General features: G+C 38.0%; 1 protein-coding gene across 1 annotated transcript in view; it reads right to left on the bottom strand.

Moving 5' to 3' along the window:
* The window catches only part of CFAP58 (cilia and flagella associated protein 58), a 57458-nt gene that overhangs the window by 20624 nt on the left and 18423 nt on the right, over positions 1–18411 (bottom strand). The window contains exons 10-15 of the mRNA XM_039709146.1: positions 14923–15084; positions 11966–12112; positions 8448–8588; positions 7872–8095; positions 5745–5856; positions 3447–3551 (exon numbers count right to left, since the gene is read on the bottom strand). Of these exons, the coding sequence (XP_039565080.1) occupies positions 3447–3551; positions 5745–5856; positions 7872–8095; positions 8448–8588; positions 11966–12112; positions 14923–15084 (891 nt within the window). The remainder of the gene's footprint in view (positions 1–3446; positions 3552–5744; positions 5857–7871; positions 8096–8447; positions 8589–11965; positions 12113–14922; positions 15085–18411) is intronic.

Here is an 18411-nt window from a genome sequence, read left to right as displayed (position 1 = left end):
GACCGGTTAAGAGAGATTAAGGTGAATTTTTGCATGAGATTTTAGAATCAATCTGGGTTTTTCCCATATTGTCAGCAATCTAAATTTTCTGACTCAAACACAGCAAATCATTCTTTTAATCACATAGCATGGATTGTAGATTGCTTCTACATCTGCCTCAGTTTTAAAGAAATTACAGGTTAGAAACAATGAAAAAGCTAATAAAAAGGATATGATCAAATGCACATCAGGAGCAGGTAAAGTAAGCAGATGCTTTTCTACATGAATCTATATACTGTGATCCTTACTTAGCGAAAATTTCCATTTATATATCCAGCTGAAACCTTGTTTCCTGCACTTTTATTTAAAAGACCATTTACCAAAAAGTAAAAAAGGAAGACAGAGCTACAGTGCACACAATACAAATGGAATTATTTTTCCCTTATAAAAACATTACTGCTCTGCATGAGTATGCAGCAGGGTGAACACCCTACAAATCAAACTGCAGGTTGCTGACACTGGGCTCAACCATTTCCTCACATGGGTTATTTCTAAACGCCAAAGTGTTTTTAATACACAGTGTTCAGCAGACAAGGGGTTTTGTACTCTTTCATTAATACACTTTGTTGTGAGGGAATTCAGGCTACATAATATGCACATTAGACACAAGCTTCACCTTAAACAAATATCCTATTTGCTAAAATGATGGCCACACACACACAAAGAAAAGATTATGTATGGCAAGAGATGCAGATAATTTTAAAGCTGATACACCCAATGGCTATGCCCTTGTTACAGGGCAAGATGTGAATGAAGATGACTGGGCATGAGGAAGTGTGACTTATGCAAGCAAACATAACACAGGGATAGCAGTGGTTCTCTGACCTAATAAGTTTGTATCCTTCAGTCTGCAGGCTCCAACTCTGAGTATGGGGGATGTTCTGCCAAGTAGGCACAGGCCAGTCATCAGCAATTCCCCCACTCCTGCAAATGAGCAGTGACTGAACTGAGCTGAGCTGACTTCAGGAGAGACCCATATTAAAAAGATGCTGAATGCCTTTAAGCATGAAGGGCTTACCAGAATTATTTTTTTTTTTAAGGAGAAAAGAGAGAAGAGCACTCTCAACTTACAAATTATATTGAGGGAACAAAATTTAAAATTCCTGAAATTGGAGCTAAATTACTGCTGTTTCCCATAATTCTAAATTTCAGTCAGGATCAAATCCTACACTACCTTTCAAATACTTCACTTCAAATACACTTCAAATCTTTCAAACTGCCCAGAAGGTGGTCTAGTGAAGCCACCCTCCTGGTGTGTGAAACTCAGCTCTCTCCAGAAAGCTGATGTTATTGTTCTGTTTGTTTCCTACTGCTGGAAGTGTTCCTTGGGCTTGCTCCTTCACCACAGCAGTTTAGAATTTGGTAACATCAGTTTAGTAAGTTATTAGTGAGGGGTTTGTTTTGGTGAGTATTAGGGTATGATTTTAGAAAAGAGATGCTACCATCATACCAAGGAAAACCAGTCCAAAGAATAATGAAATGCCTTGTACCAGGTTATCCAGAACTCAGCAGAAGCAGCTCTGCTAGTACCCTTAATTTGTGATAATTGTGCCAGTGAGCTAATCAGTAGCACTAAGAGCCCTCCAAGGGAACAAGCTGGGGGTTGTCCTCCATCTCTGGTTACCTCCTGATACCCACATCCTGCTATGAAGATGCTACCATCATACCAAGGAAAACCAGTCCAAAGAATAATGAAATGCCTTGTACCAAGTTATCCAGAACTCAGCAGAAGCAGCTCTGCTAGTACCCTTAATTTGTGATAATTGTGCCAGTGAGCTAATCAGAAGCACTAAGAGCCCTTCAAGGGAATAACTGGGGGTTGTTCTCCATCTCTGGTTACCTCCTCATACCCACATCCTGCTAGTAAGAGCCCTTTTTCAGTCATGGTGGAGGACTCAAAACACTGTGGAAAAATAGAAAAGAGCTCAGAAACATTGATGTTAAATCCCTGAACACAATGTGGAGCATAGTATTTTTGGCCTTCACTATTATTTCTCCATGGGAAATCTTCATTTCAGCACTGTTACACAGGAAATTGGTGCCTGAATTAAGAACACAAAGGAACTCATTAGCAATTTTAGCAATAATGATTAGATTTTATATAGCCAAACCCTGTCTTAAATCTAGAAAAATAATAAAAACATCACAGAGTTGCCATAGAAGGACCATTGCAGAGACAGAAAGATCATACCAGTGGCTAGTACAGTAATGTAAGCTCAAATACCTACTATTTCAAAGATTTTCTTGTGCAGGCAACTTAATACCTCTATATCTCAGTTCTTCAGCTGAAAATAATAGCAAAATGGGAGCATACTAAGGATAAGGCCAGATATGCAATAGAGAATATCTAAAATCTAACAGAATTTGTTTTGTGCATGTGCAAAGCACAGTAAATTGGGAGCTATTTTTGCTACATTTTACGCTAACTGTTGCATAGCACTAAAATGCTGTCAGTGAAATAAAGATCACATTTTTCCAAGCAGAGGAATAATACACCAAAAATTACACTCGAATGAAATTTCAGATCAATGTTTGCCCATGAAACAATAGAGACAAACCCTGTTTTGATAAGATCTGTTGAGCTTCTTCTCAAGACAGAGGGAGATTCGGGTCACATTTTACTCTCCAGTGAGTGATAACCAACACAGGCATCAGGACTATTTGGGTATTTAAGATGTTAAAATCACACCTATGGCTGGTAATCTGTAGCTAGCTCTACAGTCACCAGAGAGACCAGATTAACACCTCTGGTTAAAGCCAGAAGCCTCCGGAGTCCTCCTTTGTTATATTTCATAGCAACATTTGCACTATAGGAATACAGTTCTCTCCTTCATTCTGCAGCATAAATCTTACTGTTATCACTGGGGTTAAGGAACATCTGATACAGTTTAAAAAAAGATAAGCTATCACAAAGAAAATTTTTTTGCAAAGTTCAGCACAAAAACCTTGAAATCAAACATGCCCACCAAGCAGCATATCTAAATCACACAAACTCTTTAGGATTCCTCCTGCCAAAAGCCAAGCTAAGCACAAATGGAATCAATCAGGAATTTTCCTTCATGTTCTGGTCATAGCATACTTGTTTAAAATGACACAGAAAAACCTTTCAAATAGTCTAAGACTGACCTGAAGACTAATCTATAACATGAATAAACTAAGGCCAACATTTAAGTGTATTTTCCAGAGCTGACCAGGTATAGGTAACCAGAATATAAAAATCAACTAATCTGGCTTTTTGTTCTCTTCCAGTGAGTCAGTGCTGCCATCTAAAGCTACCTAAAGGGCATGCAAAAGAAATCCAAAGTCTGCATCTAAATAACATTCAGGAAGGACATGTCAGTAGAAAGAGAAGGCAGAGTAAGTCAAATATATTAATGAGATGCAAAAAAATAATGATGCTGCAGTACCTGAAGGAGAAATTCTTTCTCTATCACTTCACCTGTCTTGCTGATAAGTCGCTTCTGTAGCCTCTGAACTTTCAGAATCAGCTCATAGGTAGTGGGATCACTGGCCTAGGAAAGAGCAAAGGAGTCTCAAAAATTATACACTATAACAAGTTACTGTTTCTTTTTTCCAAATCAATACCATATCTCAGTGTTCAAAAGTAACAAGTATAAAAGGGGGGCTAGGAGAGGACACATTCAGGTATTTATTTTAAAAACTGCATGTACCCAAGCAGTCCTGGAACTTAATATCTGGCAACTGGAACTGTCCACTGACAAATTAAGAGCAGTGCAAGTACTTCCCGCTGTTCAAGAATTTCAAACAGTGCCAATTTAGTTTTTAAGGAGATTATTTTTCTATTAAAAAAAAAGAAAAACTAACTGCAATTTAGTCTTTAAACAGGTAGAGAATTTAAGAGGAACAAATTTGGGGGTACACTGATGAATTATTATGGGGTTCTAAAGTGTCCATACATGTGAAATCCCATTCTTCAATGGAATTAAATGCTTAAAATGGTGACAGAAGGTTTGCACTGTACTATTGCCCTCTACCTACACAGCCCGTAAGAACAGGAGTTAGCAGATGTCTGTCTCTCCATCCCTTCCTTTTCATTCTTTTGGCACAGATTGAAGCTGGAGCAAAGAAATAATTCTGTAAGGAGGAGCCAGCCCAGCTTACTTTCTCAGTACTTTGTATCTTCTTGTTGGATCTTGCATTGAAGGGCAAACTCTGACTGCAACTTTTCCTCACTCAGGGACTCTTAACAGCTCCCTTCCATCTGGCTTTTCCTCTCTTGTGGGGTGTCTCATAAGGATTAAACTCACACTGCAGTAAAGGCTCCAATAAAGTCCAGCTCTCTTATATTTGCTTGAGCTTATAAGGAACTCAGTATCTCATTGTTCTTAATCTTTTGTCTGATTTTATCTAAATTGACTAATCAATTCAAGCATAACTAGGACACTGACACAGATACACATGCAGTGCTCACAACACAACATATCTCCTGAGAAACCAGGCTAAAAAGTAGACCAGTTCTCATGATCCACTCAGTCCTTGATTTTTTGTATAGCACTGCCCAAGCACGGTGCCAATTTGCTACTACTGTAGTGATATGAGAGTGTTTGTTCATTAGGAATTGAACCAAAACCCCATCAGGATTATTTCATATGGATCTTGCCATCTGCTGGCCTTTCTGTGTTCCAAATACAAACCAGTTACCTAGAATGGAAAGACATGATTTCCCATTACCAGGCTCTTCATACATTCATTTTCCCATCACTGGATGTTTTGACTGGCGTGATTTTCCTTTGTTATAAAGTGCTGCTAGAGTTTGTACCTAGATGTGTTTAACCTAGTTCAGCATCCTGCATTATATCTCCCCTCCATGACAAAAGCTAATCACACCATCCAACTTTAAGCTCAGCATGGAAAGATCAGAAATTCACTATCATGCTAGTAAGCACAGTCAAAATATTCAGCTCTGCTTCTGCAGGGACAGAGCACATTATCACTCAATATCAGACAAGCTAAGCAACCCAGGCTGGCATCAGATCAGAGATCCATGCAACAGAGGAATCTCAGATGGCACTGACTTACATCAAAAATATCCAGTGATGCCAACTGATGTTCATATATTTCATCTATGCTTGATGGATTTTTTATTTTTACCCTTCACTTAGCAGGTTCAAATCATGTGAAAACTTAAATTTGCTGTTTATGTAAAGCAGTTGAACTCACATTACCTGGAATTACTGTATTTGTGAGTCCACCACTGTTTATGTGGAGGACTCTCTGTTTTATTCTCAGATGCAATTTACCTTCTGACTTCATATCTGTCCAATCTCCAATCTACCTATTCTATTAGCCTTTCAATTACTGGCTTTCTTCACATATACATTCCCATATACATCTCTCTGCTCAGTGAGGGAAAAATTGCATCTTTTCCCCTATCTATTTCTCACCATCCATGTTAAGGAATTACCCCCTTCTAAATTCACCTAATGCATTCTTATTCCCTTTAGCACTTCACTGTCTCTTTACAAATCCCCCTGCAATTTTTCATTGAGAAAGTGCCACAAAAATAACACTGATTGCATTGTGCAAGGAAAGCATTCAGCAGGTAAGGATTCCATCAGTACTATGGAAATTTCAGTCTGCCCAGTCCCTCCACATCATTTGCATAACAGTAAATGAAATAGGCTTTTGCTGGGTCACTGATGTGATAATAGAGGCTTTGGAAACACAAAATCCTCACACATCACCTCTAATTTTCTCCATCTGTGAACTTGCAAGGGCTTCTGCAGTTCTTCTTCCAAAATTTTGCACCGAGTCTGTTCCTTTAACAGTTCCTTCTGCATGTGATTAAACTCCCATCTGAAGACCAGCATAAAATGAAAAGAAAAAACACACCAAAAATACTTCAACGTGACCAAGGCACTAATGTGGACATTAACAAATGAGTCTCCCATGCACTATGGTGCTCGGGAAGCACTACATGGAAAGCACAAAGAGGCACTTGGCCACTGCAGCAATACTGTGGTGGCAAAATGTATCAACACAATACCACTAAACAGGTGGAACCATAAAATAACACACTTGGACCTCTTTACTTGCTTCATTAAGAATAGCTCAGAAAAGAGGCTCCCAGGGAATCTACTCCACAAACTGCTGGAGCTCACTCTTCACATCTTCCCATGTACATTAAGGCCAGAAGGACAGTTAGTTCATAAACCTACAAATCAGTCATGGGTCATATCCAGTTACTCCCGTGTTGAATCTAACAAGTTGTGTTTGAAAGGTTTTTAATCTACATGGCTCACACAATCCATCAAATAAAGCACACTCTAGGACCTAAGTATGATGGACACCGTTCCTAAGAGGACTGAACTTTGATTTCTTTTGTAACACCTCCTCAAGGAATTTCAGAGGTGACTTGTTGCTGAATTTAAAATTAATTGAGCACTACCAAGATTCTTTAAAAACTAGGCTTTTATGGTGGGGATAGGGGGTTTAAGAGCAGGAAAAAAGGCGCATTTTGTAATTATCTGACACTTATCACCTTAGTGATGGGATCCTCTCAATTCTCCAATGTCAAAAGGGGGTGAAGGATTGAGATGTGCCTCCTCCACCACTGAATCTTTTCCTGCTGAGCTCAGAATTGCCTTTAGCTGACTAGAGAGAAAAAGGTCTTTTATTAACTGTGAGGTTGGACAAGGTTATGGAGAAGGGAAAAAAACCTCACATTTCCAATTGGCAAATCGGGAAAGCTAATTAGCAGCACAAGTGATAAATGGAATCTTTTCGACAGGCAGTTTTCATGATGGTTTTGGACTTCATTAAAGTATGAGATTGCTGCTGCAGTTAGCAAGAATTGATCCACCCATCATGGCATGCAGCACACTACACTTCAATACCATCACTGAGTTTCAATACAGTAACAGACTTTCAGCTGAATGCATTTGGGCAGCAAGTTCAAATTCCATTCCTATCTGCAGTCAGTCGATGACAACTGCAATTGCTAATGCTGTGTGCCCAGTTCTCCTTTCTGTTTCACCAAATCAAACTGGCATAATTCCACTGGAGTCAATGGGACTGACCATGGACTGAAGTTAATTTGTTCTGCTGAAAGCCACAGAATCACACTGATAAAGTAAAGATCTCACCCAAAACTGTGATAGCTACAGCAAATTGCTGCAATGGTTATCTGCTAAAAACATAACTTCTTCTTCTTACAAATCAAGACTGATTCTTAGAAAACATCCAGTTTCCCATCAGGAAAGAATATATTTCAAATACATGAGGGGTAAGCAAGAAAGGAAGCATTAAGGAGAAGGAAGAGATAAGTCAGGTTTGGGCTATTAAATTGCTGTTTTAAAGCAACAAAGCCTTCAATGAAAATTTAACTAAAACTTTCTCATAGATCACAAGATCTGCATCTAAATCTACAAGAAGAGAGCTCTGAAAAACAAGATTTTGTTCTGAATATGTCAAGTGTCTCCCATACTCTGTGGATTGCTTAACCAAAAGGAGTTCCACTAATCTAGGCCTTGTACCACTGTACCAGTTAGGAGCTCACTGGACTGTGAACACCTTTTCTGCTGCTGTCAGGTTTATTCTGTAGGCAGTAACTCAGAGTACAAAGGGAAATACGGAAATTATTTCAACTTCAGCCAAGATTTTTTCCTTCCTTATTACAATATTTCAAATTTCGTAATTGTTGGTAAATTGCTTAATGAATTTAATCCAGTCTGTGTTTGAGGTCAAACAAAAAAAAAAGCCCTTCTCCAAGGTTGATACAAGTCTTTACCATGTATAAACTACATTTTCTGTCTCAAACACAAAACTATGGCTGCAGTCACTATAGAAATGCATTCACCTGGGTTTCCTACCTGAGCTCCTGCACGTTAGCCACGCTCTTGCCAAGTATTCCCTTCTCACGCCGGAGTTTTTTGATCTCCAGCTTGAGAATCCTCATGTCTTCCACCCTCTGCCGGTATTCGCTCTCGCCCCGGTTCAAGATGGCCTGCTGGATTTTGATCTTCTCGTAGAGCAGCTCCACCTCATCGTTGCGGTGAATGAGCTGCGTCCCCAGGGCACGTCTCTCACAGAGCACCTGTGGGCACGGGCAAAGCCATGAACTCAGTTACACTTCCTTCACACAATCCCAGAGTATCCTGACTATGCTTGTATCAGTTAAAATCATGGACGTTAAGAGGTTTCATTCTTATTAATTAAAGAAATACGGCAAGAACCTAATAATTTCCCCTATAAGGGTTCAATCACCTGAATAGTACAAACTACAGATTTTGTTCACTTCAGTATCTTAACATTTTTGTTTTAATGGCATTACAAAGCTTCAGTACTCTTACATTCACAGTAGCTAAGAATCTTCATCTTAAAAATACAGTGGGCAAATGAGGGAATGGAATGCAGAGTATTTGAAAACTCAGATTAGGGATTCCAACCTTGTCAAATTCCTTCTTCTGCTTCAGTCTCTCTGCATCAGCTTCAGAAATGATTTTTAAGAGTCTCTTCTCTTCTGCCTCCTGATTGTCAATATAGACTTTGGCTTCATGAGCCTGTTTTGTCATCTTAAGCAGCTCAGCCTGATGGAGATAAAGAATATAGGTGAGCAACTGTTAATTAATAACATCCCATTACAGAAACCTACAATTAAGAGTTACTTACAAATATTTCATACATTATTTTACCTTCCTGAGAGGTACACATTTTGTTAGTTTTTGAAAACTAATCACCAAGATAAGCAAGCATGAAGACCCATTAAGAAATACTATAAATACTATTTTAATGTAATTGTCTTATACACAATAGAAATGTGAAAGTATTTTTATCCATGACAATGGTTCAATAGAAATGTGAAAGTATTTTTATCCATGACAATGGTTCAATTTGTAATTCAGAGATACCTTATTTCATATTTTTTTAAATTACACAGCACATATTTAGAAAGCTTTTCAATGGAGTTATTATTCATAGTCAGTCTGGGATGTGAGAAAGAACAGTTCACCCTGCTGAAAAGGGCAACAATCTCTGCTGTATAGTACAAAGCAGCATCAACTCAAGAAAGGCTTCAGACTGGAGTAAAAGAATTGGTGGCAACCAGGAAGGGAACAGCAAGATTTAAGGGCCGCAGCACTTTGTTTAGTGGATGTATAAATGAGGAAGACTGTGAAAAGAGAGGCTGTCCCAAAGCAAGGAGGAGCAATGCACTGATACATCAACTGCCCAGCACCAACACAAATGAATGCTGGAATCTGCCCAGTCATTCTATCCCACTGTCACAAAATCTGCAATTTAAGGCATGTATGTAGATAAAAAATAATAGGGTCATCCTGGATTATTAGAAGTTTTTATCACTGCTAGGCAGTCAGAGGCAAGGTGGAACTAGCTGACTACAGCTCATTTTCATAGCTATCAAAACTTTCAAGCCTCAACTCAAAGACTTCACCACAACTCTGACCCTTATAAAGAATGATGTTCAAAATAAGCATCATCTAATGCTGAAAGACTGAGGCTGTGTTGAAGGGTGCACCTGCAAAAACATTGATTTAAGACAAGCAGTTCCATCATAATAATAAAATAGCTTGTTCCATTCTTATTTTCTTTAATAAAATTCTCATTTTGCTATATGTGTAAGACATAGCTCTCTTAGTCAGTGTCAGATATTCATCAGCTGAATAAAAATGCAAGTCACTTCATCCTGAAATTCAATAAACACTGTACAAAAGCTGCCCACAAATGTAAAACTGCTCTTGTGTTCAGCATTGCTGATAATATTTTTTTTAATAGATCACAATTCTATGGTCTCCTTATGTCAGAAAAATATGAATTGTAAACAAGAAGTGGCATTAAATGTGGTCAGCAAACATTCATATAAACAAATCTCACTGGAACGCACTCAGTTGAAATAAATCTGAGCTGCCTTGTATAGCAAGGAACATAAATACTTAAAGCCACACAAGGATTTTCAGTTAGATTAAATATGCCCAGAACCACAGCATGAGGGTCTGTATACATCAGGTAAGAGAAGAGGAAATTAATAAACACAGTCACTGTGCAAGCAGAAAAATGGTCACGTCTGAAACTGCTGTAAATCAGCACAGCTCACCTGAAGTCAGTTCAGAGAATTTGTAAGAACTGAAGAACAGTCAGCAAGAAAAAATAACATACATGGGACCTACACCAATATCTCAAACCAAACTCAAACTAAATTCTTGTTTACATTCTGAAATATTAGTGCAAGTGATACTTTTATTGGTATGCTACACTAGAGGTGGGAGGAAAGCAGGAGTTCTACGCAAGTTATAACTGGGACTAAACACAGAATGCTGAAATAAAAAGTCAGATTTCATATTCAGATTTCCAGAAAAAATATGCATAAACATCTACAAAATAATACAAATCACTTGACTTGCCAGCAGCTCCAATCTCGAGGGCCACAGATAGATTTTTTTTTTCCAATATTCAGATCCGTTGTCTAACTCTAACCTGCAGCCTTGCATGAAGGCTAACTGAAGCCACAGCTTTAACAGAGCTTGAATTTACCATGATTGCATATTTTTAAGGCTTTTATGCCATCTGAGGTGAGCACGTCTGTATAACCTCATTCCTATGAATCCCAGTCCTCTGTGATTTAGCACATTCTTTAAACTTATTTCCCAGGAACAGGTTTCTTAGTTCCTTCACATCAGTGCAAACGGGACAAATTGATGCTGGCTTGCAACACAAATAATTGGGTTCTTTTGTGCCTGTGACAATCAGCTGCCTCTGAATTTTCTTCTAGTTTAGCACTCAGCAGTGACACTCAGGTAGAAGACCACAATGCCCTGAAGCAAGTCAGTAATGTCATGTCAGTGTATGGACAAACCTGCTGGTGAATAATTGAGTGGGTAAACCATGCAGCAATCATATGTTTGTCAAGTAAATGGCAGACAGTTCTGAGGTGATGAGACAGAATTGGGGACTAGTTAAGGCAGAAAGCTGCACACAGGGAATGAGGTGCTGTTTCACTTCTCCATCACTGATAGAACATCTCTGAGACAGATCAGGTACAAGAATACAAATTCATCACCCTTTTACAAAGCCCTATTGACATCTTGTCATAACTCTATGTGCTGAGAGAGGCTGAAAATTCAAAGAGTCATAGCAGCAAAGCAATAACCTGACAAAAGAAAACATTTTGAAAAGCGACAGGGAACTTTTGTTTTTTGGGGGTATTGTTTGCATTTTTTCCTGGTATTTTTTTTTCCTAGTGCTTAGTGAAGATTAAAAATAAACTCCTGTGAACACAACTCCATAAATCTTTTCAGAATACAGCAAATTGGGTTGAGATACCACCACAAATCTAATAGCTTATCTAAGGATGGGCTGCAGCAGCACTGAGAAGAACCTGAGCATCAAGCTTAGATTTCCTTTGATTTAAGACAGAATCTTGCTGCTTTATACCACAATATTAAAATAACTTTCTCTGCAGAGGGACCTACTAAAAAGCACTGCCTAACTCCCAAAAGGCTAATGCTTGCTAGTTATATAGAAATACAACATTGTGCAATATAATGGGATTTGCACTCAAAAACAGTAGAGAGAAAAAGTTCTTAAAAAATAAAAAGTTGAGTTATAAGGGTCTGCATTAAAAAGTTTGCTAGAACCAGTTTATCCACAAAATCAACATCTCTGCAAGCAAAATGGAACATTTTAGTAAAAAATGTTTTCACCAAGAGATTTAAAGCTTCCAATTGACAATTCCAGACTATTTTATTATAATTATAGGCAGAGATTAAATTTGTCAGATACACAGATTTCTGCAACTAGTACCTCTAAAGGGTGTTGAGATCTTGTGCTTCAAATACAGAATAGTTTATTAAAATACAGTAAAACAACTACCACAGGTCAGAACACAATGCAGTCTGGGAAATCACAAAGTCCACCCTTTGAAAGAAAATATCTGTGTCAAGGGTCTTACTTTCATCGACTCTTTCTCAGCCTCTGACTGCTGGAATTCCACTTGTACTTTCTCAAGGGCTATATCCTTTTCTTTGATCTCCTCTTTCAGCTGATCCACCTGACGTGTGGAATTTCTCAGTTTCATCATCATTTCTGCTATCTCATCCTAATAGAATAAGAAGTGTGATCACAGAGAGGGTTAAAGCAAATTGGTTTTGATGCTGGGTTCAGGCTATTTAGATGTTGGAAAATGTAGCCATGGTGCATGAAAGTATATCTGTTGTACCTACTGTAAGACATCACTTCTTAATCCAACAGAAAACAGTTTTATTAAACAATAGCTTTTTGTTTAAGCCAGCATGACACTGCAATAAAAAAAATGCTTTTAAATATACACTGACAAAAATAATGACCAATCATGAGTTTAATAAAACATTTAATTTAAAGTGCTGGACACACTATAAGAACTAGCAGTAAATCCAAATCACTAAGATTCTGATCATATCCATCTGTTTTCATGCTTCTAATAACATGCTTTTTCAATAAGGTCATGCATAGTTGGGCACAAATCTTTGGAGAGAAGATCATTTTGTGCAAACAAATATAGTCCTCAGTAAGATAACAATATATGCTAGTTGGCACAGATGTGCAAAGTTCAAAAGAGGGCTCAGTTTTTGAGAAGGCTCTGTGAAAATATTTAGCATGTACTTGAAGCTTGAACACAGAGCAAAAAGGCTGATAGCACTGAAGAGAGATCAGGTCAGTAGGAACACTTCTACTCACAGCACAAAGGTGCCTGTCTGTACGAAATTAGCATTTCAGCTCAGCACAGTGACAGCACATTATGCCATGAAATGGAAGCTAACAGAGTCAATGATTAGACAGATATGTTCTTCTGGATGTAATGAAAGCAGCTTTAGAGGCTATTACTCCTCTGCCAGAGCCTACCACCTCAAAGAAAAGACATCATAATCTCTCAGGTGATACACCCTCTTCCAGTGCCAAACCAGGGTAGCTTAAAGCTCCTTCAAGCACTATCCACCATAGGTGTGGATTTACTCACCAAATGAGGGATTTTTACCTGCACAAAGTGCTAATGTAGCTAAGCAAGATCTTGAGCCATGGCAATCTTCACCCAAGCAGCACAGAGAGAGCACTGATTTGTAGTAATAGGTCACTAGTCTCAGCTGTTTGCACATACAACCACTTCCATGAAAGCAAAAGTTATTAAACGCTGTCTTTGGTGCGCAGCCTATAAATCTCTTTGGTGTTGTTAAAGATGACAGAGATTCAGCACATAGAGCCCAAACCCACCCAAATACATTCTTAGTTCTTTATTTAATGCAAAACATTAAGAATACACAATTTTGCAAACTGGTCTCCTAATCAACTTGCTTAAATAAATGAACTCCTAACACCAAAAGAAAGCCCCAGGATGAAAGCATCAGCTATTTATATCATAATAACAGCCTGCCAGGATGCCTTCTCCATTTTAATGGCTTGAATATTATGGTACTCTGGAGACCACTGGCAAGGTGGGCATAAGATTATTTCACATTAAGCAATGAAAAAATATTTGCATCCAGCTTTATCTAAATAGGCTTGTGCAAATTTTACTTCCCAAAATGAGAAAGAATTTGCCATAATGTTTAAAACAAAAATCTTTTATGGTTTTTTTTTTTTCTTTCATGACTGGATGACCTGTCACTGAACATTGAATAGCTATTTTTCTCATTGCTAAACATAACACTGCCTTGGCCAAAAGATCTTTCAGGGCCAGCTATTTTCTCACACAGGACTTGCTAAAAGAGTTTAGTAGTATGACAAGTAAGCTATTAAAGTCTAAATATTGGCCTCTAACAACTGGAACTGTGAACAGCATAGTGTTACCACCATGTAACATTCAAAACCCAAAGACCAAAAGGCTGCTCCATTTTCTAACTGAGCACATAGATTCCTGCTCTTTATAAATAACCAAATTTATTTAGTGTGTTTTAAAATAAAAATAACTAGGGAAAAATAAATTGTGATTTTTCAACCTTATTTCTCCTGACAGATTTTTTGGGAGCAGCAAAAATCTGAATCTGCCAGATGAGAGGCTGACTAAGGTCAAGTAAAGCATTCTACATAAATTGCAAAATGGTGCATTCCTCATAAAATTCAGCACACAGCTTGTTAGGAACTTTGGGAGTTCATTCCCATGTGCTTCTCAAATAAAACACCTACCTATTCAAACCCAAGTATAAATTCGTAATTTACTATACATGTCATAAATACTTATTTGGAAATAACCCAAGGCTTAAAATGACAGCTATCCAGGGTCCCAATATCTGCCAATTACAATAGGATTTGTGTAGTATTTTACATCTTTACATCAGAATAACAATATATCCTTTAGTTCTCCTCTGCTCTCCTAGTATTGTTAGTGAGATCCCCAAGGAGGAGATATGAATGGAAAGAATCATCTCCTGAGGAAAATGACACTCTCTGAAAGAAACAAGCAAAGTGGAAGCTTTTGGTTCTCATCAGAAAATTCCAATTCAGCTGGGAAAGTGTTTCTCTGCTTCCTAAATCATTATTCACAGTAATGTTCATACTCATTCAGGACTAAGGAGGCAATCTTATTCCCCTTATACCCTATTTCACATACATGCATACAACTCCTAAAGGGATAAAACAGACTGGAGGCTGGATGGCTTTATTAGTTTGTGGCTCCAGTGTACCATGATTTTACACATGGTTTGCAGCAGGGATACTTCCACATGATGACTGAGGACTCCTATTTCCAGTCTAAATACAAATGGTGTAGATAAAACTTCAGGGACCTAAAACATTCATTTCCCCAAAACCCACAGGAATGAAGAAATCACTTCTGCCATTGATCCACTGAGCTTGCCTTTAACAAATTAAAATTAAATAATGAAAAAAAAACCCAAGAGCAGAGAAAGAAGCACGAGGAAAAATGTATCCTTCTACCTTAGCTTCAATCAGATTTTTACTGTACAGAGTCCTCTCTGTTCTCAGAGTTTCACAAAGATTCTTTTGCTGTTTTAATTTAACCCCTTGTACTTCTATTTCCTTCTCATAATTGCAGATCTGAATCTGATGCATTTCAAGATCTTTCATGTGACTGAGAACCTGGAGCAAAAGGAAAGGAAAGAAATTAACATGATTAAAAACCATCATCACAAGATTAGAAGGATGGGACAAAGTTTGTGATTTGAAAATGACAAGTTCAAATCCCTGTGATAAGCAGATTTAACTACAGTTGAAAATTGCTCCAGTCCAAATAAAAGTTTAACCTTTCTGACTTGCTAATGTTGGACAAAATTGTATTTTAATCTGATACCTAGGTTTCACTCAAGACTAAAACTTAGAGGTGCACACATTTAATTTAACAACAAGCTACTGAAAGAAAATATTGCCGTAGAGTGGGTGCAATAAAATCAACATAAACAGTTTCCCTCAAGAATGGAAACTGTTTATTTATAAAGCATATTTAGATTTTGGATGTTGTTTGGGACGTCAGCTGTATGATAAGATGAATTAACAATATGTTTTTCCAGAAGCCCTACATGCACTCTTACATTCTAACAACCCAATTTTTTTAATGAACATGTGACCACAGAGTTGATGATTACAAACTGTTCAGATATAATTACTATAATAAGAACGACAGTTAATGTAACTTACACTTGGTCTAAATAAGTAGGTAATCACCATTAGTTGCTTGTACGAAAGATTAGAAATAATTATGTGAAGATTACCTAAGGAGAATGAAGTATTGTAGACTATATTAAGAAGATGATTACATGCAGTATCAATAAGGAAAACCACAAAATTTTACAGACACATTTATTAAGCAGTTACTGTCATAAAAACACATAATAATTGCTATGTTACAGGAGCAAAAACACGAATAGTTGCTAATCATTATGAGGAGATTCAAATTTTGGTTTTAATTTTTTTTTCTCCTGCTATACAAATCTGAAAACTGAGGAGCTCAAGGAAGCAGCATTCATACAGAATTCAGCATTACAAAAAAATTAAAAAGAAACAAAAACAATGCTAAGGAGCACACACATCAAAAACACAGTTTATCAGGCTCACTACCCAGGAGGAGAAAATAATGTCATCCATAAAGCTAGGGAAAAAAATTAGGCATTAAAAAAAAAGCTGAGGAATCACACCGACAAAATCCAGGAGAGAAGTCAATGTCCAAATGCAGTTCATATCCCGTTCTCCTGACTCCACTTTTGAAAGTAGAGTTTTGGACTTCAATACATGCTTGTATGTCAAAGCAGAAGAATAAAACAAATGCTTACATCAAATAGTCAATAACTGCAAAGTTTGCAATTTACAGCATTGCTCCTTCCTCAGTAATAAAGCCTTGGGGAGGCCTAACTATGGGACAGGAGCTTAAATAATTAAATATTCCAACCAACTTTGAAGATAGGGGAGATCTAAATATCAAAAATTTTATTACAGAAGCAGGAATACAATTCCAGCACATTGTAGCTGACTTCAGGTGATCCCAGGAACTGCTTACAATGCAATACAAAAACACAATCCCAGTTTATAACCTACTCCTGCCTTTTCCTTTGCTGTTTAAACAATCTGCCAATAGTAATAGCACAGAGAAGAAATCAATAAGACATGTTTTCTATCTGCACTATGGTGATCATAGGCTGGGGCAAGTTTTGAAAGTAGGTCACTGCATTTCTAAGTGTCTTGCTTGTTTCTGATATAAGAGAACTGCAGTAAGATTGTGGACAAAGTTTTCTGAGTTGTGCTCACAGGTTAGATGCTGATTTTGCTTTTTCAGGAATGATTAAACACAAATAATTCCCTCTTACAGAGACATGCAGTGTTTCACAACACAGCCCCGTGGGAGGCTGAGCATGCTCAATTCCTGTTTAGTCAATAGGCACACTACACCTCTCAGATTTGGAAATGAGGGCCCAAAGCTAAGCAAAAAGGATTTGGTATTCATCGTTTTTCCTCTATCCTCGTAGCTCTTTTATTTGTACACTCCAGTATCATCTACTGCTGGTTACCTGTTTAGTTCTATAAACCTACTCAATAGGTCAGTAATGGAGCTGTCCTTATTTGTTCATCCATTTTTGCCCACTCTAGGAAGTGCTGCCATGGCCTTAGCGATATGCCTATTGAAAAACAGGTTTTCCAAAGGATTATGTGAATTCAAAAAAGGAAATGTATATTTTCATTTTCTTGGATAGGTTGTTAACTGCAAACTCAACATTTTAAAAGGGTTTCTTTGAAAAAAGCCAATATATTAAGGACTGGTTTTGCGACTCAGAAAACACAGCCAGGAAACAGTTCAGATGGAACTCAAAGGAACTCAAATACTTCACTGCCTCCTTTTCAGCAGCCTAAACCTTATACAGAGAAACCAACATTTCATAACTTAAGAATTTCAATTCAAAAAGGAAAAAAAAATCTGCTAAAAGTTGTACACAGTAATACAGGATACATAACAAAGAGCACAGAACATTTGTGCTTGCTAATCTAGAAGTAAGACTTTTCAACAAGTGGCAGTAACTTGAAAATAAGCAGTCAGCCAAGGCAATAGTTAGAAGAGGAACTCATGCATGAACTCTCATTCTAAAAATATTTTACTGTCGTGTACATAACTTTGTTGACTCTGTTCATCAGTTAATAGCAAATGATTGTTGCCACAATACACAGAGCATCACCATGCAATTTCAGAAAGCCTTAAACATTTGCCCAAACAGAGTAACACCATACCACACCAGAAGGCTTTAGGCATCTGCCCATACAGAACAACACCATATCACTTCAGAAGACTGCTTCTCTTGTTCTACAGCCCAACCCTTTATCCCCTCATGTTGATGCCCTGCCCCTGTGTGCCCTCTGCTCCCTTTGGTGTTGGTCAGTGCCCCTGGGCACTCCATGGCTCATTGCTGTCAGTGCTGCTCACAGCTGTGCCCACTGGGGATGAGGCTGGGCCAGCCCCACTCCAATCACCACAAACTGTGTGCCTACAAATGATTTTGAAAGATGAATTCTGCAGCTCTCTATAGTATGTGCTGCTATAAATAGCCAAACAGATTTCAGAGCCAGAATAGCTACATCTCTGGGCTTAGAAGGGTTTGGCTCTTTTCTAACTCTTATACAATTCCAAAGGTGGGGTGCAACCTCCTGAAAAAACAGGTTGTGGCAAAAGGTGACAGAAGAACACTGACTGGCCATGGCCTTACTGCCATCAGTAGCTCATTCCCCACCAGCTGTGAAATGACTCCTGTAGTTTTGACACAGCTTCTCAAGTCTGAATAAGTCACACAGTGAACCTAGATATTACCTATTTACATAATAATCCTGATCCTATGTCCTCCGACCCTGCATTTGGACTTGAAGGACAAGACTGCTGTCGCACATACTCCAGTGCTCAAAACTGTTCTTGCTGCTCTTCACCCATAAGCA

This window comes from Passer montanus, unplaced genomic scaffold (genome assembly GCF_014805655.1).
Source record: "Passer montanus isolate IOZ18808 unplaced genomic scaffold, ASM1480565v1 scaffold21, whole genome shotgun sequence".
Taxonomy (NCBI): Eukaryota; Metazoa; Chordata; class Aves; order Passeriformes; family Passeridae; genus Passer; species Passer montanus.
The sequence above is the reverse complement of the archived record's forward strand: the minus strand, read 5'-3'. Positions and strand labels throughout refer to the sequence as shown.